The following is a 24054-nucleotide window of genomic DNA, read 5'->3' as shown; positions in this document are numbered from 1 at the left end:
CATACTTTTCTCCCTCTCTATGCCTACGCAGGAAGAGCAAGGATTACGTGTCACAAATTGGTATTACCTACCGCTGCAAATGCAGACGTAGGAGACAGGTGTGCATTCGGTATTTCGAGAGAAGCGTCTCCAAGTGCTTCCAGAATATCTGATGCGACTAGACTAGGTAGGGAGTCTAGGTGAGTTCAGTTACTACGTCCTTGTCTATCCTTACGAGCTATTTCAACGATGGGAACCCATTTTTCCTACCGAGAACATTCGCTTGGTTTTCTTTTTTCTCCTTTTTTATTTCTTTTTTTAAAAAATATAGTTAATTACAGCTGCTTACTTTCCTCCTTACTTTATTTATTTATTTCTTCTTTTTTTCCTTTGCTTTTCATTTTTACTGTTCGTATTTTGAACACATTCAACGTCCAAAGGATCTCATCATTGTTTTATTCTTCGCGTGGAAGCTCGTTTCATTCGCGTCATTCAAGGTAACGAACCTTCCTCCTTCCTTGATCGTACTACTCTAACTGCCTTCGAAATCGATTTTCTATCTTTCTTCTTTCTCTTTCTACCTGTTCTCTCTTATTTTTATTTCTTTTTTGTTTTTCTTTTCTTTTTTCAATTTTATTTTATTCCTGCGATACCTTCATTCTTTCTGCCTTTTTTTTTTTTCTTCTTTCTGCGATCTTCCTCGTTAGGTAAGACCTCAGCAGTAAGATCCAAGGACGAAGTAAAGTTCCTTTCCGATATCGGTGAAATATCGTTTATCGTCAAAGCGAGACCTTAATCGATTTATCGAAACGTCGCGTCGTCGCCTCGTAAAATAGCGGATGGGATTCACTGCGAGCCAATGAACACCAATGTCCATGATGTTATCGTCATATTCGAATATATAAAGCGACTCGAAAAAATTATTCTATCACTAAATTTATATATTGCATAATAAGTATTATTGTAAGAAATGCAAAGGTGCTAGAGTAATCTTCTGTAATTGCATATCATCATACGGAATTTGAAACTCACACATATGCCAATTGATTTTAATGTAAATATTACATTTGTCGATGAGAATAATTTGAATTTAATCGGAATTTTTTGGAATTTTCTTATTTTGTTGTTCTGTTGTAAAAGATTAGTTATTTCTGGTCTACTGTATCTATGAACATTTACCTTCTGCTTTTCACCAAAAGAGGTAGTCTTGGGAGAAACTTAGTGTCCAAACGCATCGGCGGGTTAGATTCGATCGATAAAAGTCGCGACAAGCTAAAGTAAGCATGTTATAACGGGTGAATAGTTAATACTTGTTTAAGTAGTTATAACGCTAGTTAACAGGACGTAATACATTTCGTGCACGCTGGAACAAGTTAGATCCTCTTCCTCCAATTAAAGTTAGAAATTTCCACGAATTTCTCTCCGCAAGTTTTCTCGCTTGAACGGGGCCAGCAGCACACGACTCTCTCTCTCTGTGTCTGTGTGTGTGTATACGCTCGCGATAATGTGTGTGGAATAAAAGGAGGCGAGAGAAAGATAAAAAAGGAGAAAGAGAGAAGGAGATAGAGATCCTTGTTAAGAGCAGCAGTTTTGCAATTTTTCCACGGTGAAATTCTGTATCTCGCGCGCTACTAACGTTCTACGGATGTACTTTACTTCCTGGAACCATCTTAAGAGAGGAATACACGCCATGATTTTTCTCTACTTTTCTATCTATTCTTTCTATTTCTTTATCTTTCTCTCTCCCTCTCTCTTTCTTTTTTTTCCTCCTTCTTTCTGCTTCTTTCTAACGTCTTTAAAATTAATACGACGTTGAAATCTCCGTCAAGCTTGCTGCAAGAATTCTATACTACCGGAAATATTTTAAGAAATCATAGAACGAAAAAAAATATCCCATTTCTTCGAACTCTCGTAGTTCGATGAAAAAATAATTATAATAAAATTGTTATACGTTGATATTTTTTGTTCAAATCCTATTAATGTTATAGAAACAGTTATACGATGACGTGTAACGTATAATAAGAAAATATATATTTATTTTTTAATCGAACATTTTATATATAACGTTTCATATATTATATTTATATATGATTCTAAAGGAGATTATAACTGGCGATTGAGAAGTATTGAATTTGAATGTTATGAAGTGTGAATCAAGAAATAATTTAGGGATACACGTGCTTAACTCACACGTAGATCTGAATTACCACGATTCTCAAGCTCACTTGAATTTATCGGTTAACAGGATTTATTCGTGACGGAAATAAATCCAATGTCTTATACGAGACTGCTGTTACGTGTCGAGTTATTCCGTCTGCTTATCTTTTTCTAGATTCCTTACTTTCATTTGCTTTTATTATATGGTATTCTACAATTACAGAGAGAGAGAGAGAGAGAGAGAGTATATGAATTATTTCAAATAGATTTATTCATACAATTCGATCTTCTTCGATCATTACAAATACATTTTGTAAAATTTATCGATTATTCGTTGGAAAAGAAATTTACAAAAAAAAAAAATAAGATATAAGAGTAGTTATACCAAACTATATTATAGCAAATAAAAGGTAGTAGTAGTGTAGTAGTACATTTGGTAGATTTTCCGACGACTTGTTTGCGAAGCGTTTTACTTGAGAAGTATGTATCAAAGAATTCGTGTGATTTCTTCTCATTCTATCGTATTATAAAAGGAGTACACACATACAAACGCAGGCAGACTCGTAGAAGGAACAACTAAAAATATACGTGGAATGCACATAGTAGATGTATATATCGAGGACGATGTGGGAGAGCAAACTGGCTAATAATAGTTCCTCCAATGATGTTATGTTACCAACATTAGAGTGCTTAAACCGTAAGATGTCGCACCTTCGAAGATTTCGAGACGTGCAATTCTAGGTTGAACGCCTTAGGCAATACATTTTCCGCAGGATGGACGTCAAACGAGTCCTTGCACTCGCCGTTCTGCACAAGATCCTTCTACAACACACACACACACACATACACACACTTGCACAAACTATCTTTCTCTTTCTCTCTCACATACTCTTGGATTTAGTAGAAGTTCACAAGGTTCAAATTGCCTTAGCTTCTTCGTACGTTGTACCTATTACTCTCTTGTGTACCAACGAATTAAACGAAAATTTCTCTACTCTTTATTTCGTAATACAAAAATCGAATAGATCTTTTCTCACAATTATTTCTTTTTACGCGTGTTGTTATTTTCCAATTATAAATGAAAAAGTTTTTATTAGTAATGTTTTTAGTTATCGTGTAATAGAAAAATAATATTATATATGTAATTTAATATATTTCATAGTATTCTGGTATTAAGTTATTAGTGACGATATATTTCTTTATCTTATATGAATATATCTATATTATTAATTAATTTATTGAATAGGTGTGAAATAGGGTGACCTGCTATGGAATTCTGGAAAACGTCGAAAATATATGTTCCTTGACTGTTAGAAATGTAGACTACAGCAACTAGCACTTCTAACGTGAATAATTAGCCCGAGTTTTAGGATGTTAGTACTCGCGGCTTTCTTGGGAAGAGTCCAGGCAAGCGAACGTGCATCTTCGGTTAATTGGGATAATCCGGATCGAAGGCGTTGCTCTTGTCGTCACTGCGGTCTCGAAATAACAACCGCAGATTCCAAGGTATTTTGCAAACTAGTTATAACGCTCGTTTATTTGTTCGTATCTTTTATGTCGGGAAACAAAGAAAAAAAACATTGCGCCAAAATGCATATCAAAATAAATTAGGAAATATTTATTTGATGATATTATCTAAAGGAAAACAAAAAAAACAACAAAAGTTTCATAAAACGTTTATATCAAACAAATCGAAAAAGTAAGAAACATTAATATTTATTATATTTTTCTCTTTTAAGAATGAAAACGATTTCGGAATGATAAGTGTTAACGTCAGTATAGAAAAAAACGTATTATTTATCGTAGTTAAACAGATAAACGATAAATTTGGAATTTTTATTAAATTCTTGTATATAATAGTCGTTTATTTCGACTGAAACAATTGAATAGTATAATTTAACAATAATTGATTAAATAATAATATTGAAAGTAATAATTTAATTTTCAAAAAAATTGAACGGTATCTTTTCATTTTCAATAAAAAAAAAAAAAGTGACTTATGCCACTTTCAAAATAAACGGCTCACATATATGTCAAAGTTAAGGGGTTAATAATAACGTGTTAGAATGTAAAAAAAAGAAAGAGGAAAGAATTGTCCATCCGTCGTAGGAAGGTGCAGAATAAAAGGGGGGCGGGGGGGGGGCTGGGGGGTGGTATAAATTTGGAGGGTGAATTGTGGCGCGGCAATGCGCTCGCGCAGCTTTCGCGCAGTCCTTGCAGGGGCGCGCGTGTCCAAAGAGTTCTCTCTCTCCCGCTTCGAGTTATATACCGGCCGGTGAGAGCAGTAGCACCGGCACCACCATCAGCACCAGGCCACTATAGAGGCCTTCTTTAGATATCTCTCTCTCTGTTTCTCTATTTCTATATCTCTATCTCCATCTCTCTCTCTCTATTACTCCAAGTTCGTTAGTTCACGGTTTTCCGTCGTGTGATACTATTTCAAAAGGATTGATTCCCATTTTTTACAGAGAGAGAGAGAGGGAGAGAGAGAGAGAGAAAGAGAGAGCGTGAAGATGTTCCGTCGTCGCGTTAAACAACAAAATATTTATAACAACAAATAAAACGTAAGATTAGTAGATACATAAAAAGAGAGAGAGAGAGAAGAAAAATTGTTGTTGATTACCGCGAAGGAATAAGGTGCGACGAAAAGTAATCGAAATTCGGTTGTTTTATTTTTCTTTTTATTCTACAACTATCACAAATTAGATCTATTCCATATTTGTTAATATTTTTATTTACAATTATTTTATTATTTGTATTGTATAATAAATCGCTGGGCGAGCGCTTCTTTTTTTTTTTTCTTTTTTTATTATGTTAACTATTTTTATACGTTCGATAAAAGGGGTGTACAAATTTCAACGTTCTGTTTCTCTGTTACCTTTTTATTGATCTTTATCTTTCTTACTTATATCTCAACACACACATCGTGATTCTCGCTTCGTAAAAGAAAGAAAGATAGATAGAGAGAGAGAGGGAGAGAGATAGAGAAGGAGACAGGGAGGAAGAGAAGGACTTACATAGACGTACCTACATGTAACATACACGTGTAGTGTCCGTTAATTCGGTTATCATCGATCGTCTTTGGCGAGAGGATAAACGTGCCCAAGTGTTGGGCTTCTGGCGAATTGCGAACGTGTGCAACGCGATTACACAGTGAACAATGTTCTTTTCCAATTTTTTCTTTTTTTTTTTTTTTTTTTTCTGATCATATGAGTTTAACATAAAAATATCCAAATAAAATTTCGCATCGTCGTTTCTTCCATTAGCTTCTTTTTCTTTCTTTCTTTCTTCCTCCGAATAAATATTAAATTGCATCAAATTATTATTAAAACAAACAAAAAAAAGAAAACTGAATGCAAATATCAGTGTATTCGGTAACTTGTCAAGCAAACGTGTCGTAGTCGATTGATCATTTTCAAAAATAGATTTGGAACAGCTGGCTTTATTTTTTGAATTCTTCTTCTTCTTCTTCTTCATTTAAAGACAAGGGAAGGGTCAAGTTAGATAAAAAGAGTTAGTAGAGGAAATGGAGGAAGCGGAGGAGGAGGGAGTTTAGTAGGAAAGATCCAACGGGCCATGAGTCGTCCGAAAGATTTATGAGGATCGTTGGCGTATCGTTTGGCTCCCTACGGAAATACAATATATCCGGGCCGGATTGTACCATCGAGGATCGATGACCGACGTTTACACAGGCATCGAAGGATCGAATAGTTTTGACGGGCATATTTCGAGTATCCCCTGTACGACCTACGCATGATTTTGTCAATGAATAATGCGCTCGGATTTATCGCTCGCTAGCGATCCTCTTCGTTTTGCGTCATCGTTGTCGATTAATTAAAAAGTGTGAAAGAGCGTGGTAGAGGGGATGGGGTGGGGGAGGGAAAAAGATGAGTCCTCTGTGAAAACCCACCGATATTCTCCTTTTTCAATTACTTTTTTTCCTACCTTCCTTCCATCTCTCTCTCTCTCGCTCTTTTTTTTTCTCTAACTAATAATACATTTAGAAAAGATAATTAAACACAATCGGTGTCGCGTTCACGTCAATGGTGATTCTTTTCGTGTGACGTTTACATACGACAACGCTACGATAACCAACAATCGCCAGTAACAACAACAAAGAGGTGGAGGACTACGAGAACGAGGAGGAGAACGAGGAGGAGGAGAACGAGGACGAGAACGAGGACGTGATCACGTGCTAAACGATCGTACGCGTGTGTCTCTGTGTGTGTGGTGTGCCATAAATGTTTCATAGACACCCTTCGTGGTGCGGATAATATCACGATATATACCTCGTTGAAACTCACAGAAAAATCGAAGCTGGATCTCGACGATATGTTCCCGGAAATCCAGCAACTGCCGTGAAAAAGTACGTATTAGCTCGACCCTCCTCCCCCGACCACCCCCCGACCACCCTCCCTCCCCCGACTTTCCACCCTCTTATCATCCCTATCTTTTTTTTTTCTTTTACTGGCTAGCAATCGTTATTTTTTTGTGTGTGTGTTTCTTTTCTCTCTTGGTATTCGAACTATGCCGAAGTAACGTATCGGGGATTTAAAGGTGAATTCGGTATGTGTGTGCGTGAAAAAGGGTGATAGAGAGAAAGAGAGAAAAAGAGAGAGAAAGAGAAATGGTAGGGTAGGAATTACAGAGGATTTATACGCGTAGTTTAACGGACTTGCTTGAGGATTTACAGTGACGAATATCTAACTCTCTAATTCTTTATATTATACTATCGAGTTAACTTGAATCATAAAAATACGTGTTGCGTGAGAAAAAATGTGAGATGGTTATTTATGATTATCTCTTTCCTTCCCATCATTTTGTTTCGAGATCAAATACGTATCTCCAAGTATATATATATATATGTCTTTTAACACATTTGAACTTAAGATATGTAACAAGTCTTACGATTTAAAAACATTGTACGTATTGCATTGAAAGACTCGTTTAAACTGTTTCCTCGTCCAATTCAAACATCAGCAAGTGTCTTTCTCATTCTCTCCCTTCCTATCCCTTTAACTCCCTTTCTCTGTTTCTCGCTTCCTCTCGATGACTTCAAACGGTCCCTCGAGTGTACTCGACTCGAAGTGCTCTTTCAGTTACGAAGATATACGTTTGCCGATCGAAAACCATACCACGCTTTCCACCACGTTCTCGTCTTTCTTGATAGTGTTGGATGCTTGCATTTTCCTATGCGCGTACTTAAAAATATATATATGTACACAATATATTTAGAGAAAGAAAGAGAGAGAGAGAGAAAAAGTAAAGAAGTAAATCAAAAGTATGGATTTTGTTTAAAGGATTCACTTGAAATTCTTTTAAATGAAACATTTCAATAATTGTTCACATGTTTATAGTTCATTAACAATTGTTCTATTAGATTTTCTCCGAGACGTGGACGTTGAATCAGTGAGAAACGTCTCGAGTATCAAAAAGAGGATACTTTTCGTCTTACGATAAAAAGAACGAGAGGGAGAAAGTAAACGAGAAAGAGTGCGAGAGAGAAACTTATTCGTATGGAGATTTCGTCGAGCTCCCTTTTCGGTTTTGTCCGAATATACACAAAGCCAGTGGTAAGCACAACTTTTCTCGTTAAGGAACACCGATCTGAATGAGCCCTTTTCTCCATACCACTACTCGGTATATCTTAAAGAAACGTTCGAAACGAAAGAGTCGCCGTTTTCTCGACCTTTCTTTTTCTACCTCCTTATCGCATTTTTGTCTCTCTCTCTTACTATTCTTTTATACTGTCTCCTTTCTATGATGTATATATATTTTCTTTTTTCTCTCTCTTCTTCTCTCTTACTTTCTCATACCTACTTCTTTTTCTTTTTCTACTTATTCTACTTCGTTTTTCTTTTTTTTTTTATCTTCTATCCTTTCGATCCAGCCACCACCACCACCACCACCACCACCACCACCACCCCATTTTACATCGTGACTCATCGCTCCGGGCATGCCGATAGTTAAAAAACTTTTAATATTAGATAAACGAGACAGACCAAGCATGATTATCTTCTTGCCGAAGTGCCATTTTTCTTTCGTATTTTTCTTCTATTCTCCTTCTTTTCTTTCTTTTATTTTCTTTCTTTCTTATTTTTCTTTCTTTCTTTCTCGTAGTGACGATTGTACTAGTACGATACAGTGTGAAAAAGATGGAAACAATATGATTTTTTTTACACGTGATCTTTTTTATTTTTTCTATTTCTTATAAAGAAAATATTGAAAAATTTATATTACTTGTTCGATATTTTCGATAAATATTTTGATGATTAATTATAAATAATTCGAATTAATTGTTAAATATTTATTCATTGCATTTGATATTTCGTGCTCATATATTTTATCATCTAAAACGAAAGTTCGTATGATAGAACGAAAGAAAGATTTATCAAAATGAATTAAGCAAAGAGACCAATGAAATAAATTGGGAAAATTAGGATTTAGAAATTATGAATTTTCTTTAACAAATACATAAATAAAAACAAAAACGGGCTCTTCTCGTTGATTGAACTTGTATTCATTTGTTTAAACCATTTGAAATTGCGTTAATTAAAAAAATGTGTTCGCAATGAATCATATGATTTACCATGTCTTAAAATGTTGGAATTAGCCAATGAACGAGTTCGTTCGGATTGTTATCAATTTGAGAAATGACTTCGTGCAAATAGCGAAGAAAAGGAAAATCTCGTGTCAGGGTGTAGAGCGTGAGATGCAGCGCGTACACCAAAGTGATGCTTTCAAAAAACTATATCTACGTGTATATCACATACCATCAAGAAAATAATACGTCTCTTAAAGTTACAACAGATCCGTCCCGTTCACTCGCAAAAGTACGCTCTCGTACGGCCATTGAAATTGTCAGAATAACCAGAGTGAGAGCGCAAAAAGCACCAAGGCGAGATGTGCTTTAGAACAGTCCCTTTCTATTTCTCTATTTATTCCTCTTTCTCTCTCTCTCTCTCTCTCTCTCTCATTTTTATCGCGAGCTTAAAGTTGAACGAACGATCGATGGATTTTTTAAATACTTTCAAATGTTTTAATGAAACTTGTATCTTGACAACATTTTTCTTCCTTTTACCGTGTAAAGTTATTTTTTTTTTTATTAATTAATTATTTTTTAATTAAATAATAATATAAATAAAAAGTATTGGGGTAAACGTTATCTTTGTATTTCAAGAATCGCGTTCTCGGATATTCCTGTTAAGATAGTGAGAAGAATCTTAAGAAAAGTATTAGTAAAAAAAGAGAGAGGGTTGGTTAGAGGAGTAGGAGGATGAGGAGGAGGAGGAGGAGGAGGTTGAGAAAGATATCGAAGTCGATTGAAAGTTTTCGACGCGAGAAAAGTCCGGCTATGTTCGACGAATGTCCGTTTCGGTGGTGCTTCCTGGAAATGGAGGGCACAACATGGAATAAATCCGCTCCGATAAAATTGAAGTACCCACCCACCCACAACTACTACTACTACTACTTCACCCCATCAAAAAACCCCCTCTCAACATCCTTGATGTGCCTCGTACAAAACTCGTTAACCTCCAGCAGCATTTCCGCGTTTATCGACTCCCACGGTTTACTCCCAAACCATCTGCCCCTTTTTCTTGGCGCCATTTTTAAACGTTGTTTCTTCTTGCCAACCAATCCATTATCTTTTCCTTTAAAACAACGTCCCTCCATTGTCCTAATATATCACTGTTTAATAATGTCAAAAATTCACAATTTTAATAATGTTTCATCCGTTGATACACATACATATAACAACATATACTTTTTTAATCGTCTACAGTACTTTTAATTAGGAACTTTCGTCATTTTCTATAATATATGGTATACACATTTCAAATTAAGTCAGAGACAAATGGTTCATTTGCGTTACTATTTTGTGAGGGAAAACTTTTACGAGAGTAAAAAAATATCCACATATATATGTTATATCGTATTATTAATTCTATCCAAATAATTATATCCAACAAATGTATAAAATTCCAAAAAAAAAATAGAAAAAGAAGACGACGAGACAAGTCTTTTTTTTCAAAGGTGATTAGAAAATCTGTTAAGACTTTTTCTTATTTTTTTTTTTTGTTATTTTTACGAAACGATTCGTTTGCAAAATTCAGTTACAAATCAAAGCGATAGAAATAGAAAGAGATAAATGTATATATATATATATAGGGGATGTCGACGCGATCGCGCGACAAAACGCCGGTAATTACATTCCGGAAGTGAGGAGGTCGAAAAGCGGCGTGGTATGCGTCCACGGCACCGTTTTGTGCCTCGAATAATTGCTGACACGCGATCCTAGCTATAGCAATAGCAAAACCTACCCATGCGCAGCTCGGGTTTAAACGCGTTCGTGTGGCCGATTGGACAAGAGCTCGTCACTTCCGTTTCACTCTTATTCTCTTTCTATCCTATCACTCTTGTTCTCTTTTGTCATTCGAGTAATCTCGTCAGGTATCTTCCTTCTCGTTCACTCTATTATTATTATTATTATTATTACATCTCTTATTAAGCATTTATTCATACGTTGAGTAGATATATGCATGCAGACACACGTGTGTCTGTGTACAGGCGTGTAGCTTTAATTGAAAATTTAATATTCCGTTTAAGTGATTTACGTGTATAATTATCGTCCTTTTGGTAGAATAAAAAATGTATTAAAACAAATATTTTTTACGAGATTACAAAATTAATTTATTTGATAAATAAATTTGTTAAACGCGCAGCTCTCATGCATGTTTGTAATAGGTATATATTTGAACATAGTAATAGATAACTCTTTAAGATGATGATGGTCTAATTAATCGGTGGTAGTTAACTTTTTGTTTATTTAACACACACACACACATACTTTCATGCATGTTTGTGTTAGATATATATTCAATATATTCTCATATATATAATCTTAAAATGATAACTAATTTTGTTTGCATTAATTTTCGAATAATTCCGAATTCGTGTTTTCTAGTTAATTTAAGGTTTTATTATGGTAACAATGATGATGATGATGATGTTATCACAGTAGAATTTAATTATTATTGTTATAGGTAATAACGTTAAAATATATTTCATGACATTTAACGTTTGTCCACGTACCTAAATATCTTCTTTACTATAGCCACTGTAATATCTTTTTCTTTAGCTTCACCAAGCTTCATCCTTCCATCCTTCCATCCTTCCTGTTTGCGTTGCTTCATCACTTGTCTTCTTCCAAGTTTTTATGACCGATGGATAATAAAAGTAATACCGGTCGTAAAGAAAAAGGCGTTGCACTATATCGGATCAGTCTCGGGATAGTATTTTCTACCTTTTCGGATGCTTTTACGATTACCAGATGTCCTGTATTCACTCGTTTAAGACTACGTTTGATAATACATTTGGTTAGATTTTGTCGTGTACGACTTTTCACTCATGTACTACTTATACATATGTAACCAATCGTCGATTTTTATTATTATTATTTTCGTGGGCAACCACACAAAATCATCGTACCAACCATTCGTGAAATGATCCAAGTAACTAACTATAATTACGTTTGAACGTTATTAATTGTGGTATAATTATCGAGCAACATCGTGGATGGCTCATTTTCTATGCATACATAGATATGTAATACATACATCGGTATAGGAATTTTGAAATGTCATCAAACGAGAGATTTGATATTGAATATTCTATTCAATTAGATATGAGTAGAAATGTCAACGTTGATCATTCATCTTTATCATATTTAATCGAGCATATATGTTAACTACATTTTTTTAAACACTTTATATTTAATAATAGAATAGAACATTCAAAAATAAAAATGAAATATATTAATATTTGTCAAATTATAATCTTCAATTAAAAAATTTATTTTCTTAACGTCTTGTACTATAAAAATACGAACATAATACATAGATAAAAACGATGTATCTGTATAAAATACAGTAGTTAGAAAATATCGGAATGGGTGACTCTATGGTCGCACAATTTGTACGAGGTAACGTTAAAAGCATACCACTGTAAAAGGTCTAATCATAGCGAATGTATTTGCGTCTGGACGTGGGATACGTTAATGGATGATAAAGTTAAAAATCGATGATAGACGATACGTCACGTGGAAGAGAAAATGCAATAACCTCGACGAATATGATTATTTACCGACGTACATATATCTGTAGATACGTCGTTGAAATCAAGTGAAAGAAGAAGAGAGAGGCAAAGAGAAAGAGAAAGAAAGAGAGAGAGAGAGAACAAAAAAATAGAGACATAGATAGGTAAACATATTTCGATGTATATTGTGTATCACACATAAACGCATTCAAATATATATATATATATTTAACGTAACGTCAAGTAACATTTACAAAAGGTAAAGCAATATTCGTTATCTTCGAAGTTATTTTAATCGTAGAATGGCGAGAACGGGACACGTGATAGATCGACGGGAAATACGTTATTGGTGCATTTCGTCAGGACGAAAATGAATTAAAGTGCCGATCTTTGCCGACGTGTCTCGATATATGAATATCGAAGTTGGCTCCGTAGTGCCGACCTTTTAAATTTCCTTCTAATTCGACATCGGTCATGTGGACGTATTTTCGTATGTAGTACTTTTAAAAATTAGATGCATAGAATGACCCGCATAAATTTTTACGTGGAGTCATACAAAATAAAAAAAAAAAAAAAAGAAAAAAGAAATCGTATCAATCCCGAACGACCCGAAAAAAAAATCGAGTAAATTTAGTTTGAATATTTTTATTTCTCCCGAGTATTTGGTTATATTCGTTTTTTTTTTTTTTGTTTTTTAGTATTATTCTTTATACTTGTAATATAACAACAATTGGGTCAAGAGTTAAGCATAAAGCTATCAACGTTCGATGAAGATACTACCATTTAGGTTATTCAAGTTTATGATGTAACATGATATTTTACGATGTTACGTGGAATAAACAAAATCGTGCGAGGCAGGAGCAAAACAGTGGATCCAGTTAGAAAGAGTTATGAGAAGTAAGAGTAGAGTGAGTTAGAGGAGGTTTCAACGATATCGATGGGACAGGGCCGATTTTTGGGGCCAAACTTGACGTTTAACGAACGCTGCCAGACCTTTTGATTTACAGGACAGTTTGATTTCCAAGCCGTGGGACAATAACCGCCAATTTGTAAATCGCCTCGTAAATCTGAAAGCTTGCTGTGCTCTCGATCGCGTTACCAGCCGCCTTCTATTTTTTTTTCTCTCTCTCTCTCCCTCTCTGTCTATCTTTCACCCTTTTTTTCCTATGTTTATTTTTTTATTTTTTTTTTTCCCCCCAATCCTCCCTCCCACCAAACCAATTCGCTGATTGCGTTAAACAATCAGCGTTGTTAAAAGAGTTTCATGTCGTAGTCGTCGTATGTTAGTTTTACTCGTAGAGACTAGTTGTTATAGGTAACATTTTACTTTGTAAATATATATATACACACAGTGTGGAACGCGTAAAATGCGAAAGAAAATTATTGACAAATCGTGATCATTTTTAGCATAGGGGGTTTTGTTTGTTGTTTTTTTTTTTTTTTTTTTTTGGCAGATTAATCGTTTCGGTCGCAATCGTTCGGGTTCGTATGTACGTTCGATCGAAACTAGGACGAGTATTTGTTCTCCAAACACTCTTTTTATTTTTATTTCATTTTATTATATTTTTTTTCTCTCTACGAACTATATATTTTAATCCTATATAACCCAATCTGTATTGTGTTGGGGTTTGGTAAAAAAAAAGAAAAAAAGTTAGAGATGCTACGAAACTTGTAGTACAATTCTTATATTATATTAGCTTGTTCCATAAGTTTCTTCCTTTTTGTTTTTTTGATGCGACTTCAATAAACGATAGATAAAATTCTTGAGACTTATTAGCAAAATATTCATCGAGATGCCCTTTTATTTTACCTCTAGATTTGTAACATTCGTATAATGTAACATTGTTTTTTTTTAGAATAAATTAAAAATTTTGTTTCTATTGTGTCAAGGATAAGTCTAATTAAAAAAAAAAATAAAAAACAAACAAACAAAAGAAGAATGAATATCAATTGTATCAAAAGTGAAAGAAATAGAAATGTATTCTGATAATTGATCGATTAATTGTTCGATCTATTTTAACTAAATCCTCTTCTTCAATTACGTCGTTCGATTTAGCTAGCGATCGTATGTAAAATGAGATTATATTCAAATGTCGTTTTCATCGAGTAACTTTGAATCTCCATTTCATCTCTCTCTCTCTCTCTCTTTTATAACTCTCACTCAGTCAGACTCTTTATTTCTGTTCGAAGAATAAAAAAGAAAAAATTCATTCTAATTTGATCAGTATAATAATCGCCGTGTCTTCTCGTTCGTATGATCAAATCTTGAAGTAATTATAAGAGAGATAATCTTTTTAAAGATTTAAACTTAATTTCTTGTATTATATATATATATATATATATACTTAATTAATATTATTACTTAATTATTACTTATAGTTATACCTGTTATTAAATTTTACCTTTTAAGTCATCACAGAATAGGAACGTTAAAACAAATATACCTTCATTGAAAGAATTACATAGAAATGAAAAAAAAATGCTAAAATCAGATGATTGTAATCTTAAATTTAATTGATTAGATGAATTATTCCTTTTCTTACACACATGCGCAACTTTCGGAAAGTCATATAAACAACATTCAATAAAAGTACATTTCTTGAGGACAATGACTCAGTCTAAGAGGAGACTTCGAAGAGGACGGTACATAGATCATATACTCTGAGATTTTAGACAACAATAGACACTACACATCAATTAATTAACAATTATTTCAATACTCTAATGTATTCTACTTATGTTTCAGATTGTTTAAACACATATATACATTGTTTTAAACATTATATTCCTATTCGCATATTTTTAATGTTAAAAATAGAAAAAGAAAATTATTACAGCGTTGAAACATGTTCTTTTAATTAACAATCAATAAAATATCGTCAAAGAAATATATTTAATTAAATGAAAAAATAAAATAAAATAAAATAAAATAAAATAAAATAAAAGGAGCGGAAGTAGGGGGAGAAAAAAGCAAATAATTAACTTCGGTTATTTGCAAAGTCATCCAACATTTATTTCCTTCCATTTCAATCTCATTTTCTTTTCTCCTTTCTACGATTTCTTTTTCTCTCCCTTTTTATTTTTTGTTCTTTCTACTTCAGAAATTCGATCGTTTACGAAACGTCAAGTGTACACATATATACATACATACATACATACATACATACATACATACATACATACATAGAAACAAACGTATATGCATACATACTTACACGCAAAAGGAATGTACGCATGTATGCATGTACCTACAACGTCAGAGGCATGGTCTCTTAAAAGCTGAATCAAATGTAGGTTAAGCGAACGTAAATTTCCTCCTGCCCCCTTCCCTCCCCCCCCCGCCACCCTTTTTTTCTTCTTTTCTTTCTTTTTTTTTGTACTTCCTACTCGATATCACCCACGCTTTTCTCGTTTCTCGCTTTTAAAAAACACGCTTATCGATTTACTTCTAGTTCCGGGGATGGTGGGAAGGGAGAAACTCGTATGCTCGTTAATAATTTCACGCTAAGCGTTCGTGGAATGTTTAGTCAATAGTCAAAGCAAAAATGTCGGGCGCTTTAACTTCATTATCGTTCGTTGCGCACAAGTAACTCGCAAGAAATAATGAACCGTAACTACCGACACACATTTCATTCTACACAAACGAGGATATTAATTATCATTTTTCTTTTCTTTTTTTTTCTTTCTTTCTTTTTTCCTTTTTCTTTTTTTTTTTTTCTTTTGCGCAGGTAATGATTAAAATTTACGTAGTTACATTAAAATAAACATTACTCTAGAGTAGAGATGATATTTTTTTTTCTTTTTTTTTTTTTTTTCGAGAAGAAGTCGAGAAAAAGAATAAGAGAATGAGATAAAGATATATATATATATATATAAAGAGAGAGAGAGAGAGAGAAGATTCATGAACAATATACGCAGCTTTTAATAATTCCGCAGCGTTACCGTCGGCTGGATTAATATTTCAGAGAAACTCTCTCTTCCTTCTCCCACTCCTTTTCCCCTCCCTCTCTCTCTCTCTCTCTTTTTACTCCATTTTCTTTCCTCCTTCCCCCTATATTTTGTTCCCCTTTCTTTTTGTTACATTTCACTTACGATTCCGTATACATCGAAGTACGACGAACGTATACCGGATAGAATAAATCTCGATGCAGTAATGGGAGAAAAGATGAAAAAGTAAAAAAAAAGAGAAATAGGGTATAGCAGAGAAAGAAAGAGAGAAAGGAATAGAGAAAAATATGGCAACTTCATTTTGAAGTTTAATTCAATGTAGGACTCAGACTCCGTGTACCGTGCAATCTCCTGCGTGGATACGTATATTGAATGTATGAGGATGTTACTGCGTGATGTTACTCAGTGTATACAAGAGAAAGAGAGAGATAGAGAGATAGAGAGAGAGAGAGAGAGAGAGAGAAGGAAGGAAGAAGGGTTGGGTGTCAAAGAGGGAGAAGGAGAGAGGTGGGTGGGTGGGTAACCATCGTAGATGATTGTACAGGAGGAATATCCAGGAGGAACTTGTATGCGTCTCCAATCGCATAGCTTCTACACTACGTCTTGTCGAGTGGCGAAGCTACATTACGGTCCAGTAAATCTGATTAATATCGAGCGTTTCGTTAATTAACATGTCAGTCTATCACATTGATTCGGCCATGCGTTAATCATTTCTCACGGTATCTCTATTATAACATGAAATTCCATGGAATTCAATCCTTACATCAACAGAATCCAACAGAATCTTTTTTCAATAACTAATTCAAGATGTTTGTATGTATTAATGCCATTGGCTAGTATGCATAGTTTGTAATCAACGTTTCATTCGTTTTTCGTCATTAATTATATCACTCTTCAAAGTATGATAAAAAGAGGGAGAGAAGGAGACTGGGAGTGGAGAGAGAGTCGAAAGGGGGAAAGAAATAAAGTTAGAAATAATAAAAAGAATCAGAGATGTCAACGAGTTTATTCGACTAATTTTACTCCTCCTCCTCCTCCTCTGTGATTACTCGTATTTAACTTTGATATCTTGAAATGATATACCACTTGACGTTTGCTCTTATAACGTTTCTGTAAGAGCTTTATATATATATATATATATATATACGTTCGTTCTTTTATAGAAATATATTCTGCGGCTTTTGATTTGTGTGTGTGTGTGTGTGTGTGGATTAGATCAAAGATTACTGATAATACTTTAAGGATTCACGAGAATTGATTAAATTTATTTTTCCCTAGTGTATATATTTTTCTTTTTTTTCTTTATATTCATTTGATGGACAAGTGTCGGAATAGGATTTGGGTTACTCTAGATTTGTCTTTTTTTTTCTTCTTTTCTAGAAAAATTGTACGCGTAAAAATCCGAATGAAAATTTCATTCCGCGATTGTTTCTTTCTTCTTCTTCTGCATCTTGTATTATTGTTTGTTCCTTTCCTCGTTTTTTTTTTTTAATCGAAATAGTGCTTTAATCCACCCATATGGGGGAGGATGATAGTGCATTCTGCTGACAAATGGTCGCTTACATACTCTATCGATTCAAGCATCGCGTAGTCTTCCGTTTGGTGTTTCGAATCTTGATGGAGTGTACACGGAAGTACGTGTACGAGTCTTGAATTTGCATTTGAACACGTTTGCATAACACTGAGAGCACGTACGAACGTACTGTTGCAGGTGAACCACGTGATATAAAGAGTAACAACGACTGGGAAAATGGCAGACAGACCAAAAAGTCGATACCTGACTTTCAGCATACTTCATATCGTTACGTTAATGTGCCAAGGTAAGTCGTTATCCAAATCTTTATTATCTAAATAATATTACTTTTAAGTTATTCAATAAAATATACAACAGAGAAACGCGTAGTTTTCGTAGGATCAAGGTTCATGGTAATGAACCAATATTTCAAATTGTTAACTAGAAATTTATTCATTGGATAAAAAAGTTGAATAATTAAATTAGATTACTAATAACGCACGAACGTTACCTTTCTTGATTGATTAATTAAAATATCAACGTAACGTTATATTATACCAATGTTGCTTGAAATAATAATAACGAAATAAAGAATCGTGTTTAAGTAAAATAAATTTCATGTTACGTTTGGGGATTCATTTTAACGTAACGTCAGAATATTGTATTTATCTAGAAATCAACTGGATACTATATACAAACAACCCTCTTTTATTTTTCGTTGTAATATTCGCGTTTTATTTTATTTAGTTTTTCCTTCGTTAATAAACGATAACGAAACTGATTGGAATATTATTTAAAGCATGCATCTGTAAACGCGTGAAAATTTGAAATTTTCCAAGTATTAGGGAATGATTTGTCATTTGAAAGTAATACCGGGCCCAACTCAACACGGTCCAATGAAACTTTCATTTTATTCAAAGTAGTTAGGGCTCTTAGCGTTACGGTAAAAGCCGTCATGTTATTTACTACTCAAGTTGACATTCATGTCTCGTCGTCGTTGCTGCTGTTGCACACGGATTCTGTATCTCCATTTCTCTATCTCTCTCGCTAGATCGTAGAAAAGCCTTTACCATCACTCTGCTTTCTACTTAGACTCAATGAGAGTAGAGTATTAGTGCGAATCGACGACTAAGATTATGGATCTTCTCGGTTCGTTTCTCATTTTCTAACTTTCAATCGCGCGAATATTATTGCTGAATGAAATATTAAGCTCTTATCAAAGTATGTAACCAACTAAACGTTTTCCAAAATAATATTCCACCAGTACTTGGCGAATAATAATTTGATTTTAAACTTGTCATAAAATAAAAAAAAAGAAGAAGATTTGAAAACAGTTCTAACTATCGCAAAGAATTCATAAAAGAATTCAACAGTTGGCAGTATATTAAATATAATATATACTGGCATATTATTCACTTAATAATTGCCATTATTTTAATAGGAACTGTAAATTTAACACCTTTAGATATACTTAAGCAGCATAACTCATTGGTATTCTGTACGTATATTTTTAATTGCATTGAAACACAAAACCTTAAATATCTCAATTTAAGTATAAATGGACTTAGGCCACTTTCAAAATAAACGGCTCATTTATTTATAACGTCATTTTGTTTTATTTTAATATAATAGTAATATATTAATAGAAAATAAATATATAACTAAAAATGAAATGATTTCGATGAGTTTCCTATCTCATATAATACTTTTGACTCGCTATTATCGTATTTTCAGGAATCTTATTCGCGGTGTTAATTGTTAAAATAGATAAAATATTGATGATAAATGTATCTTAATCATTATTCCATAACTAAAAAGCACGAATTGTGATACGCTAGGAGAATTAAAACACATTTATAAGAAATATATCGCTGACGCTGGCGTCCGTCCACTTTACCTCATGACCCGCAATGAAATTTTCGTAGTTACGTAGTAATATAGTATAAACGTGGTATACGTCCCTCACCTACACCTACACGGTTAAAAAGCGTGCTTTATGAGCTTCAACGAATTCTGCCGCGAGCAAAGTTCGGTTGGTGCCGCCGCGTCAAATAAATTTAAACGCTTCTAACTTTACACGAAACTGCTCCATCGACAAAATATATATACATATATACATATATACATATGTAAATACATAGTTATACATTCCTGTGTTTAGCTAGGTATATATACATACTATCTATCTATATATATATATATATATATATATGTATATATAGTTACACATTTGTATAGAATTATATTTAATACATACGGTGATTCCCAAAAGTACACTACACTATGAATCATTATACTTTTCGGCTTCGTATTTCGGTTGTTTATTAATCAATCGTTTTGCTTATTGTTTTTAGCGATAAATTATTTGTTGATATTGATCATTTATTATAGAAATTTACATATGTATGTTATAACGCGTCAATGGTCTAAACGTATTGAAAAAAATTCGTCTCGCATAATAACTTATGTCAAGCAACGATGAGCACGGTTAGTACACCACCATGGGGGTGGGTGAGACCCGTTGGAAAAAACCGTGTGCTGTTGATTTCGAAAAGGTAGTAAAAAACAAAGACCATTTTTGAAAAGAGGATTTGTAGCGATATATTTGTTAAAATATAAAAGACTAAAAATATTTGTTTATAACGAAAACAAAAGAGGAATTTAAAAAAAAAAACAAAAAACACCAAAGTGGGTCATCGGAAGATTTTTTTTGTCGTCAATTACAGGCGTTCGCAAATCTCTTAAAACTTTAGAATGGCAATCGTAAAACGTACCGAAGTTTATCCCACAGCTGTTTAATATATCTCGTTATAAAAAGAGAGAGAGAGAGAGAGAGAGAATGGTCGAGATTTAGTTTTCTTATTTAGCGATAATTACGAACGTTCCCTTTATCGAGTTTTAATGCAAATGGGGAATAGAAACTTTACTTAATCGTTACTTTCCTTTATGTTTTCTCTATCGATAATACATAATTACGTTGATCGTATTAATCATATCACAATGGTGTTGAATTTTGATTAAACATTTAGCCAATATTAAAAATAATATTAGGATAAATAAGATGAGATAAAACTTGACGTTTCTATCATAAAATAGAAAAGATTTTGATATTTGAAATTACATTTGCGTTACATTCGTTTCTTCTTCTTCTCCTTCTTCTTCTTCTCTATATACATATATATATTTTTATCTATGGTTGAAGAAGTATTTCGTAAAATTGTAAGAGAGTTCTTTCGTTGCTTCGACGTTGGGAAAATTTCAAAAATTTCTCGAAAGAAGAAAAGACATCGTCTGTCGTTGTAATCGAAGGTTATGAGAAAGGTCCAGTAGCAAGACATTTTCTCTCTCTCTCTCTCTCTCTCTCTCTCTTTGATTCTCTTGGAGATGCATACGTGTTCTTTTTCTTCTTCTTCTTCTTCTTCTTTTTCTAACATAGCTCCTCGTTCGAGAACAAAAACGAGATTGATACCGTTCGGAATAGCGATGGGATCGAGATCGTTTCATGCAGGAAAGGAAAACGTGCGAGCTGCATTCTATCTCTATCTCTTTCTTCCTCTTTCCTTTTCTTTTTTCTATATCTATCTATCTATCTATCTATTCTTTCTTTTTCGTGGCTCTCTTCTATGCAAGAAGATTTTCGCGTGACGGCCAATCAACGTCTTATTTCTTCTCTTCTACTTCCACGCATATAAACGAGACTGTAGACGAGCCTGACGTGTCTCTTCGAAAATTCACGTAAATATCAAAAAGTATATGCACGCGTGTATCTGTGTGTGTGTGTGTCGTCTGTCTGTCTGTCTGTCTGTCTGTGTGTGTGTGTATGTGTGTATCTTTCATCTCTGATCTGTTATGCTGAAGAAAAATACGAACACGTTATATTCACGTCAAATAATCGCATTATCTTTTTTAATCATATGAATGATACATATATACATATATAAATGTGTGTGTGTGTATTTTTGATCTTTAATATGTTAAGGTAAAGAAATATTTGAGCTTGAATTTTTTCTTTTTCTTAAATCATAGAAATGTTTTATTAATTAAGAATTCGTAACGATTAATTAATCGAATATAATTGAAAACAAAAACAAAGGTACAATGATATTGCAAATTGAAATGCGATAAATAGGAGATACGTTGAAATAAAATAAAAATACAATTTGAGAATTTAAGAATCGGAAATTTGTACTGATTCATTATTTCCACATGGTACATACACACATATACATATACATATATATTTAAACGTTCTATCTAAAACGTAATGAAAGCGGAGTACGGAAAAGAAGGTAGAGAAAAAAAAAAAGAAAATCGTAACTAAAGCTGCTTACATTTATCAAGCGTATTACGAGAAGCATGTTTCGAAAGATAAAGAAAACAAATGTTACAGTAGGAGGAAATCGAAAAAGTTTTCACAAGTCAACAGGCTGCGATTAACATTTTTCAAAGAAGAGAATAGAGAACGAGTAACATTTACGTATGCACATAAAGAATGACAATCGATGTTGAACGTTACAGTTTTTCCAACGTTTTTTCCTTAATGAATCCCCTCCTATCCCTGCCCTTTACCCCAGCCCCCTCAACCTCACCCTCTTTTCCGAAGTAAACAAAAAGATTTGTGCATTTGCATAAATATCGTGCACGCTCGGAAACGTTGAAATTTTTTCAAAAAAAAAAAAAAGATAAAAACAAATGTATATATATATATATATATATAAATATATACATGATGAAAAAGAAAGCACGATTAGCATAAGAACCGTTTACTTGTGAATGAATTAAACGAGAAGTTAAAAAAGTACGTAAATCAAGAATCCTTTTGCGAAGAACTTTATTCGAAGTTATGGAAATAGCTTAATAGAAGTAGAAAAATTTAGATTGTAGTAGTAGTAGTAGTGGTAAATCTCTCGAAGTCATATTGAATCCGTTATGATATGAAGGAAAATCCCTAAATTCAAATGCTTTCGTTTTGGTATATATCCGATAAGGTTCCTCTTTTTCTGTCCCTCTCTTTTTATTTTTTTCCATTCTTTTTTTCTCTTTTCATTATGGACCAAATGGAAAAACAAAAAAAAAAACAAAAAATACTTCTTTTATAGTTCGGTCAACGTTGTAAATCTTAACTTTTAAAGGAAAGAAATAGACATGATGGTTTTAAAAATAGGAAGAAGAAGAAGAAGAAAAATAGAATGAAAGAAATAAAGAGAGAGAGAGAGAGAGAGAGAGAGAGAGGAAAGTGTGAAAATCTTAGGAAAAAACGAACATCAGAGGATGCCGCCACCGTTATCACAAAAGAAAAAGAGAAAGGTGAGGAGGAAGAAAATAATAAAAAAAAAAAAAAAAAGGGAGAGATGGAAAAAGAGGAAAAGCTGGTAAGAAACTTTCCTTTTTCCTTATACCACCGCTATCGTTTTTTTCTCCTTTACTTCTTCTTTTCCTTCTTCTTCTTCTTATTCCTCCTTCTTTCTTCTTCCTTTTAACTCGGAGAAAGCGGCGGCCGTTCGGTCGCATAAATGCGAAAACATATTTAAGATGTTATCACAGTGCGAGACCCGAGCCGCATTCAAAGTTGAGACATTAAATGTACATTAGCGACGTTATACTACCCCCGTACCGACCACTTAACTTCTTGGACACCCTTTACGTATGCCTACCACCTAAGAAATTTCTCTCCCTCTTTTTTCTTTTTTTTTTCTTTTTAACCAAGGACTGCCGCCAACCCTTTTTTTTCCTCCTCTAATAACGAGCAAATTATTGGGATGCCAGAGAGTACAACGTTATTAAGCATTTTCTTATGTAAATTCTTTTTCTTATGGGGATTCATATTATAATCGGTAGTTTTATTTGTATCGATTATTTTCAATCGAGCGTTTATAAAAGTTAAATTGATGTTCTCTTTTATTATTATTATTATTATACGATGCGAACTATGGTTTAATGAAAAATTAATTAAAAAATAAAATAGAGCATTTGTGAAATCGATCCTCTTATATATATATAATATTATATAATATATATATTTTTCTCTCTACTTTTAATCCTACTAAATCGTCATTACGATTGATTGCAAGTTTAATTAATAAAAAAAAAAAAAAAATTTGAAATAATGATTCTTGTCGTTATTTTAATCTTTTTCATTCAACTAAATCGTATTATTGGATTAAAATATAAAATAGATTATTGGAAAAAAGAGAACAAAAAAAAACAAAAAAAAAAAAAAGAAAGGGGGAAACAAAGTTAAAAAGAATGAAAAACGAAAATTTTGCTCGAGCAAAGAGAAGAGCAATGTTATTTAATGTTTTCTTCGTGTCATTATCCATACTCGTGGAAAAAAAAGATCTCGTAAATAGTATCAAGGGTTT

General features: G+C 33.3%; 1 protein-coding gene across 4 annotated transcripts in view; it reads left to right on the top strand.

The window, feature by feature from the left end:
- The first annotated feature begins 4404 nt into the window (after positions 1 to 4404).
- Positions 4405 to 24054, top strand: part of LOC106791219 (lachesin-like) — a 208029-nt gene continuing 188379 nt past the window's right edge. For 2 of the 4 annotated variants that reach the window (XM_014757003.1, XM_014756754.1), the window contains exons 1-3: positions 4405 to 4700; positions 6141 to 6502; positions 17891 to 17999. In XM_014757003.1, coding sequence (XP_014612489.1) covers positions 17930 to 17999 — 70 coding nt within the window. In that variant the 5' untranslated portion in view covers positions 4405 to 4700; positions 6141 to 6502; positions 17891 to 17929. Of the gene's footprint in view, positions 4701 to 4721; positions 4786 to 6140; positions 6503 to 17890; positions 18000 to 24054 lie in introns of those variants that run through there. The other 2 variants (XM_014756919.1, XM_014756837.1) reach the window with 2 other exon arrangements.

Source organism: Polistes canadensis, unplaced genomic scaffold, assembly GCF_001313835.1.
Source record: "Polistes canadensis isolate GaletaPanama2010 unplaced genomic scaffold, ASM131383v1 scaffold_0, whole genome shotgun sequence".
Classification (NCBI taxonomy): Eukaryota; Metazoa; Arthropoda; class Insecta; order Hymenoptera; family Vespidae; genus Polistes; species Polistes canadensis.
The sequence above is the reverse complement of the archived record's forward strand: the minus strand, read 5'-3'. Positions and strand labels throughout refer to the sequence as shown.